The 25,406-nt window shown below is 34.7% G+C and overlaps 1 protein-coding gene across 1 annotated transcript in view; it reads right to left on the reverse strand.

Moving 5' to 3' along the window:
• LOC150109443 (motile sperm domain-containing protein 2) overlaps positions 1–25,406 on the reverse strand; it is a 104,494-nt gene that overhangs the window by 31,802 nt on the left and 47,286 nt on the right. Inside the window, exons 3-5 of the mRNA XM_090413174.1 lie at positions 22,707–22,793; positions 9,353–9,507; positions 6,573–6,633 (exon numbers count right to left, since the gene is read on the reverse strand). Coding sequence (XP_090269300.1) covers positions 6,573–6,633; positions 9,353–9,507; positions 22,707–22,793 — 303 coding nt within the window. The remainder of the gene's footprint in view (positions 1–6,572; positions 6,634–9,352; positions 9,508–22,706; positions 22,794–25,406) is intronic.

Genomic DNA, 25,406 nt, shown 5'->3' on the forward strand with positions numbered 1-25,406 from the left:
CTCCAATCTACATAACAAACCCTCATATTGCAGAAACTTATTGTACCAAACGAGGAGAACAAAAACAGAAAAAAAAAAGTTTCTATGGATTAAAGATTCCCAAGGTCTTTATGCGAAAGGACAAAAATACTCATTTATATAATCTCATACGACTCCAATCTAACCAGGCTCATAATGTAGTGCTTAATTCCCCCCTTTCTATACTATAAAGAAAAAGTTTTACACTATTTTCTCACACTAACATGGCTATAATAAAAATCTGAAATATATTCAATAGGAAAACGTTAACTGTTGTATTCTAATCGTTAAATAATAATTGGATAGATAACTTTTGTACAAAGTCTGACTCACCATGCTATGCACAAACATATGAATCATAAAGAAATACTATTACACTATCAACCCTGCTCAACAACCTCCTGACATATATTAATGTTCTAATCCTGACCGAAGTTTCTATATATGATAAAGATGTCTGCGTATAACATTAACAAATGCTACCTATTATGTAGACCACAAAGAAGAGGAGATGGCATAATCGCATTTATAAATGAAAAGCACAGTGTGACAAACTATAACCACTTCGAAAACATACAAAAACATTACATTTGGAAATCATGACCAACTACAACCATAAATACATGATAAAAACAATATACAGACCCTCAGATAGAAACTCACTCAACTTCCTACCAGAAATTAGAAACATGGCTAAATGTTAACAATTACACAACAGATAGAATTATTATAATAGGTGATATTAACACCCTCAACTGTGACTCTTCACTAACACATATTTTGACATATTAACCAAGTACAACATAAGCCTGACTATAAGCTCTCTAACAAGAGAAGACATTCACTAACACAAATATGCATGGACCACATAAAGATATAGCTCAGACTAACAAATATGCATCATCAGTAATAACCACTAAATTAGCTGACCACTACTTTATTGCGACTTCATTCCACAAGTTACATTCCCCACATGCAATAAAATCCCCACCAGATAAGCAGCACTCTAGTTTCATGGTAAAAAGTATTGCTGATAACCTTATAAAAGACAAATTGGAACAAACTACTTATAAATGATCCAATAACTTTATATGAGAGCCTCAAAATTTCTGTGATATACAGAAAAGCAACAAAACACCAAAGAAACAGGAGATATGCACTAATTAATCCATGGATAAATGAGGACATCCTTAACAGCATTTCAATAAAACACTTGTTATGGAAGAGAGTAAAAAAAAAAGTCACCCCAACAACATTCATCTACAACCATTGTACAAAAGCACAAGAAACCAACTAACTAAAATTAGAATGCAAAAAGACTATTACTTTCAGAAATTTGTGGAATACAGTGCCAATATGAAAGAAACATTGTCTATACTAATAAAGGAAGACCTCCTCACAAGATTTCATCACTAAAAACTTTGGTCAGGAGAAGACCAGAAGGAACTCTTAGAATCATTTAACTACACCTTCACTAATCATACAATTAAAAAAAGATACTTTTCCCATTAGGCCCAACACAAAACTATTAACCCAAGTTCAACAGCAAACCACGTACTTTCCTCCTGTATCCAAATTAGAACTAAAAGATGCTCTCTCTCTCTCACAAAATCAGACTCTCAGACCTCCTAACGCATTGTGAACAACTAAATCTTGTACTACTGAAACTTGTGAATATGATATTCAACACTGGCACTATTCTCAAACAAGTTATGCCTATCTAGAAAAAAAACAACTAGATCTAGAAACATGGAAAAAGAAATGTTCACAACTATAGACCAATAGTCAACTTGCCTGTCATCTCCAAACTTAATTGAAAAAGTACACAAGACTACAAAACTACTTACAGAAATATAGCATCACCTCACAATAGTAGTATAGGTTTCAGAAAATGAAGAGCACAACCATGTTATTAGATGAAATTACAAACTAACGAAATAAAGCTCTTGATAAAAACAAATTTGCTATCCTCATATTCCTTGATCTTACCAAAGCTTTTGATACACATGACCATGAAATACTTCTTCATGCATTAGATGTGATATCTGTTGCAACCAAGACTTCATCTTTTAGTCTTTTTCTAGGTCTTTTATTCTTTGGTTTCCAATACACTTGTTTTATTATTCCATCTTCACTTCTCTCCACATGTTCAATCCATTTTATTCTTCAGGTTGATACCCAGTTGTTTATTGCTTGTATTTCAATTTTCTTGTCTATTTTATCTACTCTAGTTTTATTTACTATTTTTCTTAATATATTCAATTTCACCTGTGTTTAATATTTGTCTTGTTTTTCTAGTGTCCAGTCTTGTTTCTTCATTTGATGTCATAATAGGCCTGATTACTGCATTATTAATTTTGGTTTTTGTCTACTTTAAAATATTTATTTTTCCATATTGTTTCATTCAAGCATCCTGATATTCTTGCAACTTATTCTCTGGCTTCTAGATGTGGCCTTCCTTTCCAGTTCAGTTGTATACTTAAATAATTGTAACTTGTTCAATAATAGTCCCTTCCAATTACTGCTAACCAAACTATACTCTAAGAATAAGAAGGACATTGCATACCTGGTTTAGGAATTCTCATAGACAGAATGCAAGTAACAAAAATAAGCACATCATAGCTGGGAAATACAAGTACAGCACAGAGTCCCTCAAGGAGCAATATTATCACCCACACTGTTCAACATATACATAAATGACATTCAAAACTTGGCCTTACAAAGTCAAATATATCAATATGCAGATTGCACAACACTAACATTCCACACACAAACACTGCAAATGACCTAAACAAAATAAATGGCTACTTCTACCACAGTTCAATTATAGTAACATAAGAGGCAAATACTAATAATAAAGAACCCAAGAATCATGCACCCTGCACCACTAACAATATAGTCACACATACCATTGCATTAACCATGAAAGCTGCCAATCTTCCTAAATCACACCTCTAGCACATGCTAAATATACATTGAAAACAACAACCTTAAATGGACTAAACATAGAATACCTTTATAAATAGATATACACTATTGCTGCAAACTCTGATGCCAACCAATGTAAAAAAACTCATCATGGAATTTGTGAAACAATACTAAAGATATGGTATGACCGTATGCAATCAGACCAAATATACACCATGAAATAACCAAACCCCTAATGGCAAAACACAAATCTGATTATAAAGAATCTAAGACACTATTTTAACAATGCTTACCGTATTAACAGAGAAACTTATCATATAACCAGCCCAAACAACCATCTACACAACCATGCATTATAACAATTTGTATGGAGCCACTGTGAGGGAGCATCTTATACCCACATTACCCAACAGCTTGCCATATAATGTAAAACATGAACACTTATACAACATTAAAAGCCGAACTATTGAAATTGTATCCACACACTTAGACAACAGTTACCACATATTTCACATAAAAACATTAACCACAGTAACAAACACTAATAAAAAGAGAAAAGTTTAGTTAATCGTTAATCCCACTGGCTTCAGAAAAGCTAATGCCAACTTTGAAGTCAGTGGACTACTTTGCCTCATCTTTTTTACTGTAAAGATTACCACCTAACTCATTTTCATAAATATATCATTTCTTTACATCACATTACCCTATTATGTATGAAATTTAATCTAAATTATGTCAGCAAACTGGAGGGAACTCATTAATATATCATTTCCATTCCTTACTCAAATATACTTAATTACTTCAAATAATGTCCTTAGTCTTTTATAGGCCTTACTAGGGGGGCTTCCCCCCAGTAAGGTCTATAAAAGATGACTTACAAAGATCATTAAATGATATCTCAAAGCAATATAATATGACAATATCTAAAGAAAAAACAAAAATAAATGGCATTCAAAGGAGAAAACCCAATAAGAAGTAAAATAGTGATAGATAATAAAATACTAGAACAACTAAACACTTTCTGATACTTGGGATGTGATATCATACGAAGAAAAAGACAGACACTAAAATATCAAACTTTGTCAAAGTAAATGGCATAATAAATAATGTATTTAAGCCATCCCTAGTACAAAAACACACTAGAATCAGACTATATAATGTCTTATCAAAACTAACTCTCCTATACAGAAGCAAAACATGGACCATGAAAAGGAAAGATGAAAAACAAATTCAAACAGCAAAAATGAAGTTCCTCAGAAAAACAGCTGAATATATCAAGTGGGACCACAAAACAAATTAAGAAATCTTACAATCCCTGAAAATAAAACTAATTAATTACTACATAAGACAGTATAAACAAAATGGCTAGAACATTTAACTGGAATGGACAACAGCAGACTACCAAAAATATTATACAGATACAAAATAAGTGGAAAAAGAAGAATCGGAAGACCAAGAAAGAGATGGCATGAGACTGGAACAGGCCACTTGGCCTAAATTCCATGTTAGGAAGAAGACATAGTAATATTACATTATGCATAATAATATTGATATATTAATTATATAATAAGATTTTTATATTATTATACTATGTATTTGAAACATAACTATCAGCTTGATTAGTCACATTGCAAAAAGTCCTAATCAACATAATATATAGAAGAATGGAACAGATGATAGAGAGGGAATTAAACGAAGCACAGTTTGGTTGTAGAAGAAACAGAGGAAGCTAACACAACACATCCATTCACTATAGACATTAAAAAGGAGTGGGGACATCCCACACCCCTTATGGGGATCCATAAGAAAGGGTATGGCTTCTTGAGTTTTGCATATTCTGTACAAAATTCTCATAATATTTTTATCTATTCCTATTTTATGCAAAATATCAAATATAAAAGAGCGATTAAAGTTATCTAAAGCTTTTTCATAGTCCACAAAGCATAGATATAAATCTTTATTGCACTCAATCATTCTTTCCCCCAATATCCGTAGTGTTATGATAGCTTCCCCCATTTCTCCTGAAACCAAACTGTGCTTCATTTAATTCCCTCTCTATCATCTGTTCCATTATTCTATATATTATGTTGATTAGGACTTTTTGCAACGTGACTAATCAAGCTGATAGTTCTGTTTCAAATACATAGTATAATAATGTAAAAATCTTATATAATTAATATATTAATATTATGCATAACGTAATATTACTATGTAATATGAAAATACAATATAATTAAACATTATTACTAAAAATGTAAATACTGTGTATAATCACACTCAAATTTTGAAGGAAAAAAGTGAACAGCGACATGTACTATTAACTTATGTAATAGTAATTATATATGGCAAATTATTACCGATTGTTATTAATAATAGCAATACATGAATGACTATTTTATAATTTGTATAATGTAAAAATGGTATGAGGATATTATTTAAATATTGCACTGAACCCCAAAGTAATAAAATGTAGTATTGTTGTCTAAATTATACATGGTATATGCAGGTAACTTATTTGAGTGAAAGAGGAAGAAGTTGTTTGTATTTATTAACTTCATCTAAATCCAGACATGCTATAACTTCAACAATGCACTGTTTTGCGATTTCTACATCAGTATATATGCTACTTTATATACTCAAGGTTAAAACATTTAAACATATTGAGCATTCTAAACAACATATAGCTCAAAATTTGAGTTGCTTTGGCAATTTCATTACTCTGTTCTATCACTTGATTCTGCAAAGCTTTATATTTTTAAGTATAGATTTTGTTGGTTCTTCCAATTTTGTATATTTGTAGTTTTTGTGTATCATTTTATCTTTTTGCTGTTGAAATCACAGTACCACAAAATAAATACTATTTTATTACTACATGCTTGCAGTCAGACTGTAGTACTACTGCTCCCACTCTTCATTAAATACTCTATTCTCCTCCTAAATTGTTCTTTTACATATTTGGCATATTGAGATAGCAAATAAAATTTTAAAAATTAATAAGCGAATTAAACAAGAACTACTCATTCAGCTTGTTATAAAATGACAATACATATGATGGCACCAATATAGCAACACATGCAAAACTAAATAAATTTCCCCCAAATCAAGCTGGCATTGCACTGATCACTCATAGTGGCCTCTAGTGACAAATTAATATTATATGATAGTGTGCTAACCATTGACCAATGGATAGATTGATAATAGCAATTGATTTTAATTTAATTTTTTTAAAATATTTTATTTTTTATGGAAAGCCCATCCACGAGAGGTTGGTCCACCTATAGTTTGTTAGTACTTTGGACAGGCGATTAAAATTAAAATACACTGAGAACGTATAATTTGTAAACAAAGATACATAATTGACAAAATATGCAAAATGCTACACCAAACACCTCATATGTCCTAGGGGCCACAGATTCCCCATACCTGCTATAGGTTGGCACCCTTTCAGGGGTTTGGAGTTAAATTTACATTGGCAAGTAATTAAACTCATGACATTACATTATTGAATATAGTCTATAAGATATGAAGTTTAATGAAAATTTTGTAATTCATAAAATTTGTGAAGAACTGGTAATTTTATATATTATATTTAGTTCTTTAACTCTTAAATAGAAATAAATAGTTACCTAGTGATGATGGATAGTAGTGCTTGAACAATCCTATTAGAAATCTAACTTGATCTAAATCCTATAAAAAAAAAGATAGAAAGATATATATAGCATTCTTCATTGTGGTTGATGTAAGTTTATGATGCTGAAATTGGGCAAAATTATTTTTTTTTCTCTTCTGAAATACAGAAGACTCAGCATTAGTGGAAATGCATTCATGCATACACACAAAATTTATTAGTTTTAATATTTTAAAAGCCTCTGTAGCTCAGTTGGTATCAATCTTTTGTTGGAAAGATTGAATGTTAAAATCTCATCTAGGATACAAAAGGATCAGCTAATTCACCTTCATTTGAAAACCCTTTTAGACTAACTGAAAATGAGTTAGCTGGTCTCATTCAGATGCAGGATTTTTACTCCTGCAAAAAAACAGGATATAACTCAAATTTCGAGTTGCTTTGGCAATTTCATTACATCAACCAGAACTGTCAGAAGAACACACAATTTACAGATATTCAGACGTATTACCACCCTATCATTAGCAGGTTTCTAAAAAGCAACTTTACTTAGCCATGAAAGGGAAGATGGCATATTTTCTTATCTAGCACAGTCTTTCTGGCAGTTAATTTAAGACTGCTCTGGGATCCATTGAAGACTAGTAAAAATAACAGCTCAATCCCCTTTTATGCCATCTACAATTAGTAATTCTGACTAGGGAATGCCTTTACTTCTTATGAGTAAGATAAATGAATTCTGTCAGTGAAGAAATTGCAAGTTAAATGCATAATTTCCAAACAAACTAAGGCAGTTAAGGGTCAAAGCTAGATAACCAGGGAGAGACTGTTTTTGTGATCTGGCCCCCATAACGAAGAAACATCACCTATATCCTTCTTAGGTATTCTACTTCCCTGCTAATTACTTCCATGTATCATAAGGTGAACTACTGTATATGTTGGCATATAAGACAACTCAAATACTACAGAAGAAAACCCCTTGAAATCATGGCTCATCTTATACCGCAAATATAAAAAGGGAAGCTTAATTTCTTGGATGAACATTTAAGAAAATAGGCAGTGTTTATAAACAAATCAGATTAATAAATTTGTTACATAAATTTATTTAAAATATTACAATAGATGCAAATCTTAAAAACAAATTATTAATCTCAATTTTCATGTTAATTTTCTTCATCTGTTGAAAATAGTTCAGATTCATTTTAAATGATCATCATATGGATGCCAGTTCGAATCCGGTGAATTGATTTTGTTTTCATTGTCAGTGTCCCACAACAGAACGTCTTCTATACCATCCATAAAATTGGAGATACCACACTTTTTAAATGATTTTATTATAGTCTCTACTTTTACTTTATTCCATGTTTGATCAAAACTTCGAACTAGCACACTCTTACTACCTTTAGACTCCACTGTTTTATTGCTTATCATATCAAAGCTCATAGGAGTTTCATCCATATTTCCAATATTTGACAATAGAAATTTATGTTCTTGTCTCAACTGAATAATAAATTATGGAAACTGGGAAGTTTGTGGTCAAGATCTGCTGGTAGATTTTGAGCAATTTTCGTTTTTTGTTGTATTACCAGATTTTGTCTGTTCATAAAATGATCACACCATCCTGAAGTAGCTTGAAATTCTATACTTTCATCCAGATTCAATCTTGACCATTTTAGTGCATATGCTCTAATCATATTTCTTGTAACAAGATAACCATTCTGCCTTTGTTCAAATACCCATTCTACAATGTGATTTTCCAGTTGTTGCCATTGGGTGATCCCTGTTCTCACCACACATTTTTTCTTTGGCAATTTTTTTAAAATATTTTCTTCTTCCATTCTCTTACTATCTTCTCAGTTATGCTCACACTATACGCTCTATGCTTCAACAATTGCAGCATGAACTCTTAAACATCAAACAATAATGAAACTCAATGGCTTCTCAGAAAGGACCACACATCTTTGATTCCTATAATCCTAGCTCAAATAACAAGGAAACAGTACTTTGAGTTCATGCCCTATACATTTCTAGCATCTTAGAACTAAATTCTGGAATTCTTAAGAAATTCCATTTAGTAGGTACTTTTCTGCCTATCAACAAATTATCATAGATTCCATCTTTCAAAGATGGATGCTCTCCTGTGGCTCTTCCTGGTATCTACCAAGTTCCTTGTGACTGTTCAGTTTGTCCAAAGCAAGAATGCTTTGGACAAACTGGACATTCAGTGGAAAAGAGAATACAAGAACATCAATCTTAGAGCTGCAACAAGGAATCAGAAATTTGGCTTGACAGCAGAGAATAGATACAAACCACATCTTATTATCTGAAACATTGTTACTTTATCTGTTTTGCTATAAATTTGAATGTTTGTTTAAAGAAAGTGATGAAGCCTTACTTCACCATCCAAACTTAAAATCAGAATGACTGCCTTTCATTAAGACATGGCAGAGTTATTCTAATCACACATTAAAAGTTTTTTTATTATTACGGTTAATAACTAAATGTTTCCTCAGTTATTATACCTTTGCATTTTTTTTTTTTTTATGTTTCTCTCACCATTTCTAATCAATCTATTGTTTACGTTCTACCTCTTAATTAACAAAGGTTGCTACTGATGGACTGTAACATTCAAGATAAATATTTATTTAAAGCCATATATTTCATTTATTTCCTTGAATTGAAGAAATAAGTTTTGAATGTATTTATATTCCAGTTTGATACAATACTAGTAGTTGCAAAATCAGTAAACTAATATCTAAAAGAACAGAAAGAATGAAAGCTTACCAAATTGCTTATACCTGCATTTGCACAATCAAAGATGACAGATATTTTACCACCATTACTCTCTCGGCTAAATTTTTCTATCCAGTATACAAGAAATTTGTTGGCAAGCTCAACTTCTTCAGTTATTTTTTTGTGGAGTTTTACTCTGAGCATAACTGCAATGAAAAACAACAGCCTAAATGACATAACATGAACTACCAAGTGAATTCTGTTACCATTAAAAACAAGTTGTAGTATATATTCATATACATCTGAAGTTCCTGCATTTATTCAAATCTGATTCATATTTGAAAGAATCATTCCGTATAAATTCCAATATAAAACAACAGATTCAAGAATTTGTTATAGAATTCTCAATTATGCTTCTGCATTTATAAGCATCAGCTATGCATTAATGGAAGAAATATTCTGCTATTAATATCTGCTTTTTGCCTGCAGCCTTCTTTCCTAAATCCATAGATATCACGGAACAATTGTGGACTTATTAACTCTTAAAAGCTCGCTATGCTTTTAGCAGAGTGAACTCCCACAAGTTCCAATAAATTACACCATAGAGATCATTATATGTTTCACTCTAGTCACCAACTAAAAGGAACTTTTTCTAGGCTCTCTTTCTTCAGTCAGTTCCTCAGTCTGTCTTTGGTGCAAAGAAGTAGGAGGTTAAAAACTAGTTTAACCTCAAAGATAAATCTTATTTCATTATTTCAGACAAACATACCAGTTTAGGATTTTTGGAATGAGATGCAATAGTGTTTGCCATTGCAAGAGTCCTAGTCTTGGGATTCCTAGTAGATGAACTCAACTTTTCAGAAATTAGTTTTGGCTAAAAGGTTTCACCTACTCACACACTTTGGAAGAACTGTTAGATATTTCTTACTTAGATAATCACAACCTCCCCATCCTGAGAAGGATTGTTTTCTAAAAAATTTGTTTTAAACAACTGAAGTGTATTCCCTCCCATGATTTTATATCACTTATAAGATTATTTTCAGACCTCCAAGTAATCAAAACTCATGAAGTCATTGCTATCAAATGCAATGCCCAAACTGTTCATGACTCCTTTTTAGCTCATACTCTCACTCTTAAGCACTGCCTTCCATTTACCCAACAAATCTTGCTCCTCAATCCCTTTCCCACATCCTCCATATATGACTATGGATGACCTCTTTGAGGACCTCTCCCTGAGATGTTCCTACCCTATAAAAAATCTCTTCTGTATTAATCAGATACAAATCGCTCAACTAATCACAATCATATCACTCCCTTAACTATGCTCTACAGATGACATTCCTTTTCAAATGCAACCCAGCAAAGCCTTTGTATAACAGAACCATAACCTCTAAATTTCTACATAAACATTTCATAAGATTATCTCCTGCACTCCTCTGAATACATCCATATCATTCTAATGTTGTCTTCCAAATTTCAAACTTTATTCTTGGCAACAGTGAACTGTTAATTCTACTCATATACCCACAGCACATTCAAATTCTCCTGGAAAGCCACGACAGTTTCACTCTTCATATTTTTCGCCACCCACTCTGCATCACCGGCACATCCTACTTAAACCTATTCCAATATCATGAAAGTTAAAACAATAATAGCCCTAAAACAGAAGGCACACCACTAGTGACTTTCCTCTTCACTATCCAAAGCACTAATTAGTCATCTGCTCTAATTGAAACACTAATGTCAATCTTTTAAAGACAATTACAATATCTAGATTAAATTGCTAAAAAACAACCTTCAGAATTCTATTATCAACCCAATCCTAGTCATCACTAATCTTTGTAGGACTTAAACTATTGTTTGAGAAATACAGACTGGCCTGTAATTTAAAGTTTGTCATCTCCCCTCCCTGGTGCAATTTTACTCCCTTCAAGTTTGCTATAGCAAACTTGAAGGAACCACAGGAATAAGATAGTTTGTTATAGCGAGTATTCTTTATTATTACTGCATTGGACCTATGGGGCTAATTTGTTATAAGTTTGTTAAAGCAAGAATCAAATATATAGTAATATTATTAATCACCTTATTAAGATAAAGAGGCAATGCTTATTCAACATTTCCAACTCTACAACATCCTCACTCAAGTTTTGTAAAATCGCCAAAAAAAACACTTTCATGAATTGCTCATTTAATTATATCAACTATACCCTCCATTAGTTACCAAACTATTACATTAATTGACTAATATTATTATTATTATTCAGGCTCCCATGTAGTCAAAAGGCTCATTGTGGGAGGCCCTTAGGCCCCTCCCAGGAAATACAAAATCCACCACACCACTCCTTGAACCCACTGACTGTTCCTGCCCTCACCACTCCATGGCCCAACCACCCTCCATATTAAACTTGGAGAGTTTGATGTGTTAGATATTTACTAAATCATAAGTAAAGCTGACATTGGCTATGGGTTGGAATGGAGTACTATTTCCATAGAATTTCTGGTTTGCCAGTATGTGGATATGATTTGTGTTACATTGGGTATCTTGCATACAGTGATGCTGTCTATCATGACATCTATACTACTAATTTTAATGGAATGCATAAAAAAAAACTTTGTCATATCATGATGAGAGGAATCTTTATATGGACTTTTTCAATCAAAGGTGAGTTAGCCAATCTCATATGGAGGTAGCAGGGTTTTTTCTCCCAGAAACTCTGGTTTTTTCATCCTGCCTACAGAGAAATCAGCCATTCAGAATACATGCAATTTACAGACAAAAAATACTAGCTGTGGTAGTGTGGGCAGTAGATGGCACTGATGTTGATGATTGGTACTAGAAGTTTGGTGTAGTGGTGGAGACAGTTGTACAATAGGTGTCCTCCCTCGAAGAGTCTTCTGACTCTTTGGAGGTGTCATGAATAATAATAATATTAAAGTCAAAATTTCAATAATAGTAAATCCAATGATTTTATGTATTAGGTTTATCTATTTCAGTTACTTCGGGAAAAAGAACAATCTTCAAAAAGAAATTTTATTGAAGATCAGCTAGTTAAAAAAAATCAGCTAACGCCCTTTTATTCCAATAGGAGTAGGCAAGGCCGTTTTAGTCCTATCTAACTTTTTTGGAGACTGAGTGGGCAGTTCAATCTCCACTGGTACCCAATCAGATAGCTGGCCCAAGGCTATTACTAATTAAGCAGCATGCAGTGAAGAGAGATGGCTCAACAAATGTCACCATCTCATAGTCCCTAACACAATATATTTAACGTCTGAAATAGTGTGGGTTCTATGGTCGATTTTCTTGAGTTTATGGGATGAAAAACCAGAGTTTCCAGGAGAAAAAACCAGCTTTCCCATGCCAGAGATCGACTAACTTGGGAACCGGTCGAAAAAAGGCTTACAAAAATTTTCTCTAGTCGCTAACTAGATTCGAAACCAAGAAGTCTTCTTTCGTGCAGTCAAGTGCCATGGTGTGCAAACGCCACATCCACTGAGCTATACAGGCTTTTATTTTATTGAAGATAGCATGATACAATGGTGTGGGTAACACCTACCATGAATGAAATGCAAGAAAAAGCTTCATGGGCATGCTTTGGAACTTCAGAACATTTGGAAAATTATTATTAAAAGCAAACTTTTTGGGATTTGCTATAATTTTATGAATGTGCAAGTTATTTACCTAGTATGCTGCACCCACAAAAATGCAAGTGGTGCTAGTGAATCTGTTTCAAACAAAAGCTAACTAGCATATGAAATTTACAGGTTTTGAATACAAAACTTGGCATCATCAAATAAGGTGTGCAGTTGTTTTGCATATTGATTTAATGTTTTATTTAAATCTTTTTTATAATGTAACTGTATTAATATGCAATGGGTTGTTGTAGCTGAGCTTTTTTTTTTTATTGAAGGTTTCCAAAAATTTAAATGTATTTAAGTTTTTATATTCAAGTGAAATTTAACGTTTTCTTGAAAGGGCATGAACGCATTCTGATGCTTTAACCACGCTACTGGCCAGGACGTATATATACGTCCACATTTCCATGGATGCGAAGTGCATATTAAAGTTGTAATAACATTGATATTACATTGAAATTTATGATGGATACGAAGCTTTTGAGGATGCATATTTGATCTTTAATGGCCGGTAAGGTGGTTAATCAAGAAAATTTATTAAAACATAATTAGAACAATTTTAGTAATATTTGAAAAAATAAAAAGGGGGGAGCAGGGCAAAAGTTCTTGATAAGAATTTATCACCATAAGCAGATAACTGCTCAAAATACAGTAGCCTAAGTGTTGCTGCATTTGTCTTAATAATTTAGACTTGAGATAAGATTTCTGTCCATTTTAAGTGGTATGGTCTCTTTAAACTTAGTACTGTTAAAATCTGAAATATTGATTATTAATGAAGTAGTGTTTCCTTTACCAACTCCTGTAATAATTTTTTTTTTTTGGGTGGGATCTCTTGTGGAATGCCTCCTTCTGTTGCTGCCATGATGAAGGATTTCCATCGATATTAGTGAAAACTTAAAACCTTTATGCTATAGGCTTACATGGCCTATATCCTATATAATATTGTTGTTATAACTAAACTATATAATATAGTTTAATGCAGCAAAACAAGGTCTAGAAGTTTGGGGTACATCAATGGGAGGCTGCATATTCTGGTGGAGGAACTATACTGGAGGAAGTAGGGGAAAGAAAGGGATCTTTCTTTCCCCTACCTGATAGAAACCTGAAATTCAGGGAATGAGGGACCATATACAGCTTTGGTCAGATGAGGATAATGTTATCTATGAGAATCAACATGGATTTGTTAAGGGGTGCTCTTTAGTAATATGATTGCATTTTATAATCAAGTGACAAGAGCAGTCAATGGAAAGGCATATACTGCCATTTTTTTTTATTTTGCAAAGGCATTTGACAGGGTGCCACACGATAAGCTGATATTTAAGTTGTAGCACATGGGTTTAGATGTCGGGTTAGTCAACTGGATTCAGGATTGGCTGTCTGAAAGGTATCAGAGTTATGTATGGTGGGGAAATATTAAGGAGACAGAAGGTTACAAGTGGATTCCACTTGTAACCTTCTGCAAGAGGATTTGAATAAACTAGACAGATGGGCAAATGAATGGTGGTTTAATACAGCAAAATAAAGTCTTGAAGTTTGGGATATGTTGATTAGAAGAGCTGTACTGGAGGCAGTAGGGGTGACAAGAGATCGGGGGGGGGGGGGGATTCAAGAAACATATTGCAAAGGTGGTGAAGGTAACCCAGAGGATTGCTGCAATACTGAGAAGGATGCTGAGATAAAAGAATTATTGTTCCATTGTATAAGACCCTGATCAGACCACAAACTATTGTTTCAATTTTTGTCCCTGGGATTTGAAGGGGATAAATTTACTGTGGATACAGAGGCAGATAACAAAAATGGTTTCAGGACTGTACAATGTTGGTCATGAGGATCAGCTGAGGGAATGTGGACTACAGAGTTTGGTAGTTAGAAAGAGAGGTGATATGATTGAGACTTACAGGGTTGACACAGGGGAGTTCTTTAGCTTGATGGAATAACAGGAAGGAGCAATGACAAGGGGGCCAGCCCTGAAAGTTATGAAAGGAAGCTGTGAGAAGGAGGGTAAGGAGTGGTTCTTTGCATGGAGGGCGGTTGAACCGTGGAATACGAGTTCAAGGAGTGGTATGATACTGTTTCCTAGGAAGGACCTCCCATGATGAGTCTAGACTCCATGGAGACCTGAATAATAATAATATTGCAAAAGGTGGTGAAGGTAATCCAGAGGATTGCTGCAATACTGAAAAAGGAAGCCGACCTGCAGAGATAATGTCATTCCATTGTATAAATGGAATACAATGGCATTCCATTGTATAAACCCTGATCAGACTACATTTGGACTACTATTCTCAAATTTAGTCCCCAGGATTTGAAGGGGATAAATTAACTGTGGAAAGGATGCAGAGGCAGATAAAGATGATATCAAGACTGTACAGTGTTAGGTACGAAGACAGGCTGAGGGAATGTGGACTGCATAATTTGTTAGAGGTGATATGATTAAGAAACTTTTGAGAGGTAGTTACAGGGTTGACACTGGGAGGGGAGGGGGGGGCTTTTGCTTGGTGGAATAGGGGGCAAGCAGTGAGGACAGGGGGGGCTATCCCTCAAAGTTATGAAAGGAAGCTGTGAGCAAGAGGGTGAGGAGTGGTTTCTTTGCATGGAAGATGTACCTTCATTGCCTGATAGAGTGGCGAGAGCATGAAAGTCAATGAGTGGTATGATACTATATTCTAGGATGGGCCTCCCATGAGTCTTGATTCTATGGAGGCCTGAATCATAAATTCACCACCTTTTCTATATGTAGAGAAATAACAAGATTGTTAAATTATGACAACCAATTTCTTCACTAAACTGGCTTTATTTTGGTGAAACACTTGGAAGTAAATAGATAATTCATCTATTTACTACCAGTAAAGTAGCCTATAATTCAGTATTATTGATAGAATACAGTTCCTTCTACAATTCAGTATTTGTTAATTTTTTTTTTTTTTTTATTAAGTTTCAGTCATCTAGCCCTATTCATTTTCTAATCAAGATTTCACTGGCTCTAATTTGACTATTTATCTTCAGCATTTTTGCTAAATGGATCTTGCCTTGCTTTTAATGCAGACTGGTATGATTTTGGTATTCCAGCCTTTAAGGAAGACAAGTTAGTGCTAGAAATTTTGCAAGCACAGAGTTTCCACTTAGCATCTTCACTGTGATGATTCACATGTTTAAGTCTGTTTGTTATATGTACTAGTATTAGTTTGTCCCAACTTTGCATCATCTGCAAACAACTTAATATCTCCATCCAGATCTTTGCTAATATCATTAATATACAAGTTAAACAGTAATGGTCCTAAAAACAGACTTCTGAGGCAAACCATTAATGACTCCTCAAGGATATAGCTGCCCTATACACAATTTGCTGATACCTATACTAATATTTAATCCCAGCCATTCTAGATTAATAGTCTATTAAAAGCCTTTGTAAAAATCAAATCTATCTTGCTTGTGCAATACATCTTATTATAATAAGTAAGCAGATTTGCTAAAGGAAGGTCATGTTTTAGTAATCTATGCTGTCCATTAAAAAAGAATACCACTGCTATTAATCCAATTCTGGACCTTGGTTCTCACCAACTTCAACACTAACCACAACACCTGACAGACTGACTTACAGTTTGAAGCTTGAGTTCTGTCACTTCTCTTATGAAACAGTACAATGTTGCCTTCCTTCCTTCTCCTTGAAAACTTGATCCAATGTAAGACTCATTAAACAAGCATGTCAGGGCAGATATCAATTCCATGGCCTATTCCCTCAAAATACATGATAATATCATGAAGTTCTCAGCATTATTTACATCAAATTTGCTCAATTCCCAATATACCTCTTGTTCACTCACAGCTCCTCCTCCCCTTGTACAACTCAAACTCTTCATGCTGTCACATTCACAAAGATGAAATACCTTTATGAACTGCTCATTTAATATCTCATCTATATCAGTCACAGCAGTTATCCTAATAACACTTTCTCCAATGCCATCCAACCATAATCCTTTTGTCTACTGGCTATATATATATTAAAAGAGCTCATGTACTGCATTTTTGCTACCCTTACCAATCAAGTCACCCTCTTTGCCTGTTCTTTGTGCACCTCGTGGAACTGGTTAGTACCACTCATCTTATGTTGCCTCTAAGGCCTTTTCCTCTACACTGCATGCTTAATCTCTTTATTCATCTATTTCACACCTGCCTTATTTAACCTTCTGACCCTTAGAATACATTTAGACATTGCTTCTACTAGTTGAACAGTCCTAAGCAGTACTGATCTTGTTTCTACCCAACTCCTCATTCCATGCTGTCTCCTGAGCTTTTCATAAATCAGGAACCTTGCAGTTCCACATACATCCTTTCCTCACAGCTGGCAATACTATAATCACTTCACAGTCATTATCACCAAACAGAGAGAGTTTTGACATCATTTATAATGAGATGCTCTGATGATCAAATCTTGGATTTGATCATATGTCCTCTGTTATATACTGTCTGAGGTAGGTGACCCTCAAATACTTGAAAAATAGCAACTAGAAGTAAAAGAAAATGAATTTCTATTTCAGCATCTCAATCCATATTGCCATAATTAAAGTCACCCATAGCAATCCCATTTCCTACACATCTCAGTCACTACCCTACACATAGCAACATCCAACTATAGTATTTCATTCTATTTCACTTCTATCTCACACCATACTACCACAAAACTACTGCCACTATTTCTCCCTTGCATTGGGATAATTCCTTTTCTGACAAGTTTCTCTTTCACCTTAGCTTTTCTGTCATGAAAAATATACCCCCTGTCTATTTCTAATGGGTGCTTAAGAATCAAAGCTGTATAACTGAGAGGAGACCTCCACATAGCCTTTAAAGGAATGCAGAGAAACCTACCAAGGCTTCTGACCTAATGTCCAATCCTCACCTTCTCGTGGTGCACCCTGTTGGGTATCTACCTGGATACTGAACGAACGAGGATGGGCTGGCAATTTGGGATTTAGCCGACCAAACTGTATTCTTATTGGCTTAAACCAATATATAAAATGATGGTACAACATGACAAAATTTCATGCCGGCTGGGGCATCGCCTGGTTACACAAGGCCCCCTGTTGTTTTTGCCAGGGAACCAGGGCGAACAGTGAAAAGTCAGCTACTGGAACAAACCTGAAAGCACACCCCAACTCAACATCACAAGGGTTAAAGATCGGTACTATCAACATAAGAAGTCTGAATGGCAAAGAAATGGAGCTAGCTGAGGAATTAGATAAGTACCAGATCAATATAATAGGAGTGACTGAAACAAAAAAAAACAAACTGGCAAGATCTTTCTGAGCAATAAATACAAAATGTTATATTCAGACAATGACAATCAAAGAAAAGAAGGAGTAGTCATAGTATTCAAACAAAAAATACGAGGCTAATCTTCTTGAATGGCAGTCAGTCTAAAGTAGAGTGATGTGGGCAAATATCAGAATGGGGAATTGGAAAATGAGACTTATTTGTGCCTATGGTCCCAGAGAAGGTTCTACTAAAGTAGAAGTGGAGGAATTTTTTGATGCTTTAGAACACAGGTGGCCAACAGCAGGTCTGCAGGCCGCATGTGGCCCACAGCAGGATAAAAACATCACAAAGCCTACTGACTGATGACCACCTTTAGGATTTGTTACGAATATCTTCGTCGTTGGAAATCGACTTTGGTGAACTTGTTGCCACACATGAACCCACAGCGTTCTCATTAAGTTGTGTTACATGTAAAAAAACCAGAAATATGTAATTAAATTTAATTTAACAACATATTTTAATCAATCAAGTATTTTTTTATTGTTCACCCAGTAGTAAAATGATTTAACAAATATAGTAATTCAAAATATATAACTATTGCCTTGAAAAAATGCAGAGTTTATTTTTATTTAAGTTCTGTCTAAAAATGTGCGGCCCGTGATGCTACCACTCATCATATATTGGCCCTCGTATAGAATGAAGTTGGCTGTGCCTGCTTTAGAAAAAAGCAACTGACAATGAAAAAGAAAAAGTTGGTCCTTGTTGGGGATCTAAATAGCAGAGTAGGAAATGATTGTGAGACATACAAAAATATTTTGGGAAAATTTGGAGAAAAGAGCAAAGCTAATAATAATGGCAAATACCTGTTTGATTTCTGCTCAGGACATGGACTGGTTATTACTAACACCATGTTCAAACATAAAAATGTGCACAAATTCACATGGAGAGAAGAGGCAAGAAATAAGACAAGTCTCATTGACTATGCTATTATTGATAGTGATGTTTTCTCCCTGCTGCAGGACACCAGAGTGTACAGAGAATTTAAAATTGGAAGTGATCACTATTCAGTCTTAAGCAGGATAAAATTGAATTTCATATTGAAACATGTAAGAAAGTTTTAAAGCGAATAAAAGTTGAGCAGCTCTCTGATGTTAACTGTACACTAAAATACACAAAGATTATTGAAAAAAAAAAAGAGTTTGAGAAAAGGAACCAAACTTTGGAGATTCAGTGGCAAGCCTTGAAGAAAATCCTGACTGATTCAGCCAGAGAGGCATGTGGCAAGGTTGTCTGCAAGGATAGAAAAATCAGAACTCCATGGTGGAGGACACAGGAAGTTATAGAGGCAGTGAAGGAAAAGAAGAAAGCATATGAAAAGTTTCTGGCAAATAAGTCAGCTTGTGCTCTTAGAGAATACAGAGACAAATGTAAGAAAGCTAAACACTATAAAACTGGCTAAGCAAAAGTCATGGAAGGACTTTGGCAAGAACATAGAAAATAAATATTAAGAAGGTGGTGAAATATTCTGGAGGTTGTTGAAGAAGCTTAGAAACGGAAGAAAGAGTGCTGTCAAAAGGAGTTAGAGATGATAAAGGTGAACATGAAAATGGGAGAAAAAGATATCCTTGAAGTATGGAGTAATTACTTTGATAAACTGCTAAATGAAACAAGCAGTGATGACAGCACAGTGGTAAAAAACACTGATCAGGCATGCAGTCAGGAATACATATCCATACTTGAAGTAGAAAAAACCATCAAAGGCTTGAAATGTGGAAAGGCAGCAGGACTAGATGATATTCAATCAGAAATGCTGAAGTATGGTGGTATAAAAGTCTTACAGTGGCTACACTGCATAGTTCAAAAGGCCTGGACAGAGGGACGAATTCCCGATGATTGGAGTAGAGCTCTCATAGTACCCATATATAAAAAAGGGAAATAACTGAATGCAAGAATTATAGGAGGTATTTCCCTAGTGACTGTTCCTGGCAAGATTTATGCAAGTATACTTGAGAAAAGGTTGAGAAGAATTGTGGAAGAAAATCTTAATGAAGAACAAGCTGGATTCAGGCCAAACAGTTGAAAAAGCATAGGAATATAACAAAGATCTGTATTTAAGTTGTCGATTTGGAAAAGGCATACGACAACGTGCCAAGAGAGAAGCTGTTCAATATGCTACAGTTATATGGTGTCAATGGGAAATTATATCAGGCAATACTTAGTCTTTATTTGAGTTGTAAGTCAGCAGTTAGAATTGAAATACAGGAAGATGGTTTAATGGTAAATATGGTGTGAGACAATGATGTACATTATCCTCTCTGTTATTCATTAACAACATGGATCACATTATGAAGGAAAGTGGTATTAAACATGATATCAGAATTGGAGATGTTAATGTCAGCTCTTTGCTTTATGGAGACGATGTTATACTTCTAAATAAATCTGCTACAAGTTTGCAAGATTCCCTGACTAAATTGAATAACTGTTGTAATAGATATGGTATGAAGGTCAGCATTAAAAAGACAGAAAATAGGCAGAAACATTGAAAATATCAACCGCATTGTGAATGGAGAACTTATAGAACAAGTAAAACATTTCCACTACTTAGGCATGATTTTTAGTGAAGATGGTAAATTAAACATGGAAATAGACAACAGAATCAACAAAGTTGGTATGGTAAGAAGTCAACTGAATAAATTCATATGGAATAAGAGAGAAATTAGTCTGAACACTAAATTAGCTATATACAAGACAGTGTTCAAACCAGTTTTAATTTGTGGATCTGAGAGCTGGGTCAGAAGTAAAACACTTGACCAAAGACTAGAGACTGCAGATGTGAGAGGCATGAACAGATGGCATCAATGGCAATATCATATTAAAAATGAGGATGTTAGTAAAGAACTTGACATTGTCAGCATCCTGTTATACGTTAGCAGAGCTAATCTTAGGTGGTATGGTCACTTAAATAGAATGGACGAGGAAAGATTAGCAAAACAAGTGTTCTCTGCCAGGTTGGCAGGAAAACGACCCAGAGGAAGACCAAGGTATAGGTGGATTGATACAGTATAAAGTGCCTTAGACGATAGAAATAGAAGATCTGATAATGTTGGGGGTCTTGACAAGTAACAAACTGATTTGGAGGAAAATTGTACCTAGGAAGATATGTAAATTTTTGATATAGTACTATCATATCTGGTACACCCCCCTTGAGAGTACATGTCAGGAATTTGATGATTATCTGTTTCTGTCAGGATGTCATCCTTATCCAACTACATCACTTATTCCAACAAATTTTGGGTGAACAAACTCAAAATCAATGCAACAATTTCATTCCTTATGTTCCTGATATTTTTAGCATTCGTATACAAACCTCATTTCTATATCAAGTTTTGATACTGCTTATGAGATGATTTCTCTGTGCCTTCCTCAAGCCATTCTTTTCTGACTCATACCCGTACACTCATTTGAAGAGTGTACGGGTATGAGTAAGAAAAGAAAGGCTTGAGGATGGCATTGAGGAAACCCAACAATTCCCCTCCTACATACCAGGCCATCCCATTCCTTTCTAGTCTACTCACACATTCAGTTCCTCTTTGGGAAGTGACCTTTCTTATACTGTGCTCTCCTATTTGCTCCAACTCCTGTTTGTCTTTCACACTTATTCTCTACACTCATGCTACCTGCTTCTCCATTCAGAAGCATCACTTCAATCTCATTCTTTATTGTTCTGTTTTTCCAAATTGCTTTCTTGTACTCATTACTCCTCTTCTAGCAAAGCATCTCCAGATGACTCACACCAGAACCATTTAAATGCAGTCTAACTCTTTAGATGGTTCCATTCATTCTTCAACTCATCCCATAAACATTCACAAACTGCATTCTTGTCTCTTCCCACATTTCTGTAAATATATCATTCATGGTCCTTGCTCTCTGCCTCAACTCAAAACTGTCATATCTGGGCAACACACTGACTAACTTTCCTATCACACTTTTCTTTTATTCTTCTCAAAAATCTCCTGATATCCAGTCTTGCATCTTCTTGTTTCCAATCAAATCATTTGTTCCTCCCTACTTCAAATTAAAGATGTCAAGAAATTGTATTCTTGGTTTAATCTTTCATCCAAGTGTAAGTTTCACATCAATTGTCTTAGTAAGATACTAAGGTCTGTATACGGATATGAAGCCATTAGCCTCTATATACAAGTAGCCCGGTCATGAAGATGACCGGGCTACTTGTATATAGAGGGCTACATGCAAACTTTGTTTGCTTACATTTTGATAAAAGGATTAAACCTTTTATCAAAATGTTTAATTGGCATCTTTAATTTGTAGTATAATCAAGTGAAAAAACTTTCAGTTGTACATTGTTATCATTAACTTGAAAATAACCCAGTCACATAGGCAAAATATTAGCACCTTTGGTTCTAATTGAAGCCTTTGGCTCTTCATATATCTAATAAAATATTAGATTTCTTTTAGTTACCTGTTATGATTTAAAAAATAAATCATAATTAGTACTCACGTATTGCACTGCCTTCTTTGTCATGATTGTAAGGATATACTACTCCTCTAGTAAAAAAATCTACTGGGAAAGTGCTCTCTTTTATTTCTGTGGGGAATAAAATGAATGATTGCTTTTATAAACATTTTGCAGTTTTATATATATCTAACTGAGAAATAAGAAAAACATTCTAAGATAAATTCAAATAATTTCTAAAGTTTCTCCATTTTGAGATAAAAATAAGACTAAAGTGTGTGGAATTACTGGCAAAAAACTAAGGTTGCAAGACCAGTGTACAGTGTATTATTACTTAATTTTTGTTCTCTGGTTGACAGAAGCACACCAGTAGTATGTGGTGCCTGTGTGCAAAACTTTAATTAGTGCCCCTATCACTCCCTCCAATAAAAAAAAGCACTTTAAAAAAACTTTTTTTTTTTAAGTATTTTCTCCTCTTTAGTGCCTTTACTATCCTGGCAGCTATGTGCACTGCATGCCCCTGCTGGTTGATTTGCTTTTGAGAAATTGGTGTGCAGAAAATTGCCAATTTACTGAAAGCAAACTAAACATGAATTGCATAAGGATGCAAGAATTTTTTTTTCTACTGCATGTAGAAAAGTGTGGAAACTATTTATTGTTTGAAATATTAGTAACTAAATCAGTATTGAATGAGAGTAATATTATTATTATGTTACTATTACTCGTGACATCTCCAAGGTGTCCAAAGACTTATCGTAGGAGGACACCCACTGTACAATCACCTACATCAATGCTATCCGCTGCCCACAATCACCACAGCTAGTTTTTTTTTTTTGTCTGCAAACTGCATGTGTTCTGAAGGGATGATTTGTCTGTATGCGGGATGAAAAACCCTGCTACCTCCATATGAGATCGGCTAACTCAACTTCAATTAAAATAGTCCATATAAAGGTTTCTCCCATCATGACGAGAATCGAACTTGAGCCTTTTCTAATCGAAGGGTGCAACGTACCATCGTTCTTCCAATTGCAATACAGAGGTGCTTATTATTACCTCAAGACCTCATGGAGTCAAAGACTCATCTGGGAGGTCCTTCAACACACACACACAGCTCATCGTACCATGCCTTGAACACATTCAAACTTCTTGCAGACACCACACTCACAGGCAAGTCTCATTCCAATCATTTACAACTCTGCATGAGAAAAACCTGCCTCTCACTCCCCTACTCACTTTCTTTATACAGTTTCCAGGAATGACCTCTGGTTCTCCCCTCCGATCTCTCACTATTTTCTGTAGAACTTCTCCAGCATTGATCCTATAACAATCCCTTACCAACTTGTAGGGCTCTATCATATCTCCCTTTTCCTCCTGTCCACCAGACTCTGCAAATTGCATCCTCTCCATCTTTCCTCATACTCAACATTCCAGAGGTCAGAAACTACCTTAGTCACCTTTGGACCCTTCCCAACATCTCTTCATCCTTCTGAAAACCAGGTGACCAAATCTGGGCACAATAATCCATGTGTGGCCTAATCAAAGCCTTATACAACAGAACAAAAATCTCCTAACTTCTATACATCAATGTACTCCGCATCATTTCCAGAAGCCTTTGGGTTGTCTACACAATTTTGACTGTGTCCTCTAAATTTCAGATCCTTATCCACAATCATCCCCAGATCTCTTATTTCTTCCACCTCCAACAATATCCTCACCAAGCATAAATTCTGCATCCCATCTTTGTTTTCCAAACTTTAAAACCTTACATTTTGAAACATTGAACTTGCATCCCCATTTCCGTGCCCAATCACTCAATTTATTCAAGTCTTCTTGAAAGGCCACAACATCTTTACTACTCTTCATGGTTCGTCCCAACTTTGCATCATCTGCAAACAACTGAATATCTCCATCCAAATCTTCACCTATATCATTAATATACAAGTTAAATAGTAATGGACCTAAAACAGACCCCCTGAGGCACTCCACTAGTGACTCCTTTTCCTGGATATCACTCCCCCATACACAACTAGTTGATACCTATCAGATAGCCAGTCTCCAATCCAATATCCAACCCCATCTGCTCTAGTTAGTTTGACTATCAATTTATCACAAGGTACTCTATCAAAAGCCTATGCAAAATGTAAGTATATTACTGTGTATATCCTTCTCTGTACAAGGAAGCATTCACTTTATTGTAATAAGTAAGTAAGTAGATTACTAAAACATGACCTCCCTTTAGCAAATCCATGCTGTCCATCAAAGATAATACTATTGTTGTCAACCCATCTCTGGATCCTAGTTCTCACAACTTCAACAACTTAATCACAACACCTGACACACAGATAGGCCTATAATTTGATGCTTGAGTTCGATCACCTCCTTTATGAAATGGCACGATCTTGCCCTCTTTTAGGAACTCTACTGAGTGCAAGACTCTTATTAAAAAAAAATATGTCAAGGCAGGTGTCAACCCCCTTATGGCAAATATGATGAATAAATGACACCAACTACTAATTCAATATCTAATATTCCACACATCCAGAATTATTTCACTTTCAAGATTTTTTCAAGAGAATTCTCTCTCTCTATGCAAAGAAATGGCTTTCATCTGAGTATGACCTTCCACTTCAATCTTTGTACACTTTTGCCACTAGAACCTCTTTTTCTGCACAGTCTTCGGCAACAGTTATTTCTTTTTTGGTCTGCAGGCAGTCCTCCCTACTTCTGACAATCTTCGAAGGACTG

Source organism: Typopeltis vanoorti, chromosome 2, assembly GCF_054136105.1.
Source record: "Typopeltis vanoorti isolate ZY-2024b chromosome 2, IOZ_Tvanoo_1.0, whole genome shotgun sequence".
In the NCBI taxonomy this organism is placed as follows: Eukaryota; Metazoa; Arthropoda; class Arachnida; order Uropygi; family Thelyphonidae; genus Typopeltis; species Typopeltis vanoorti.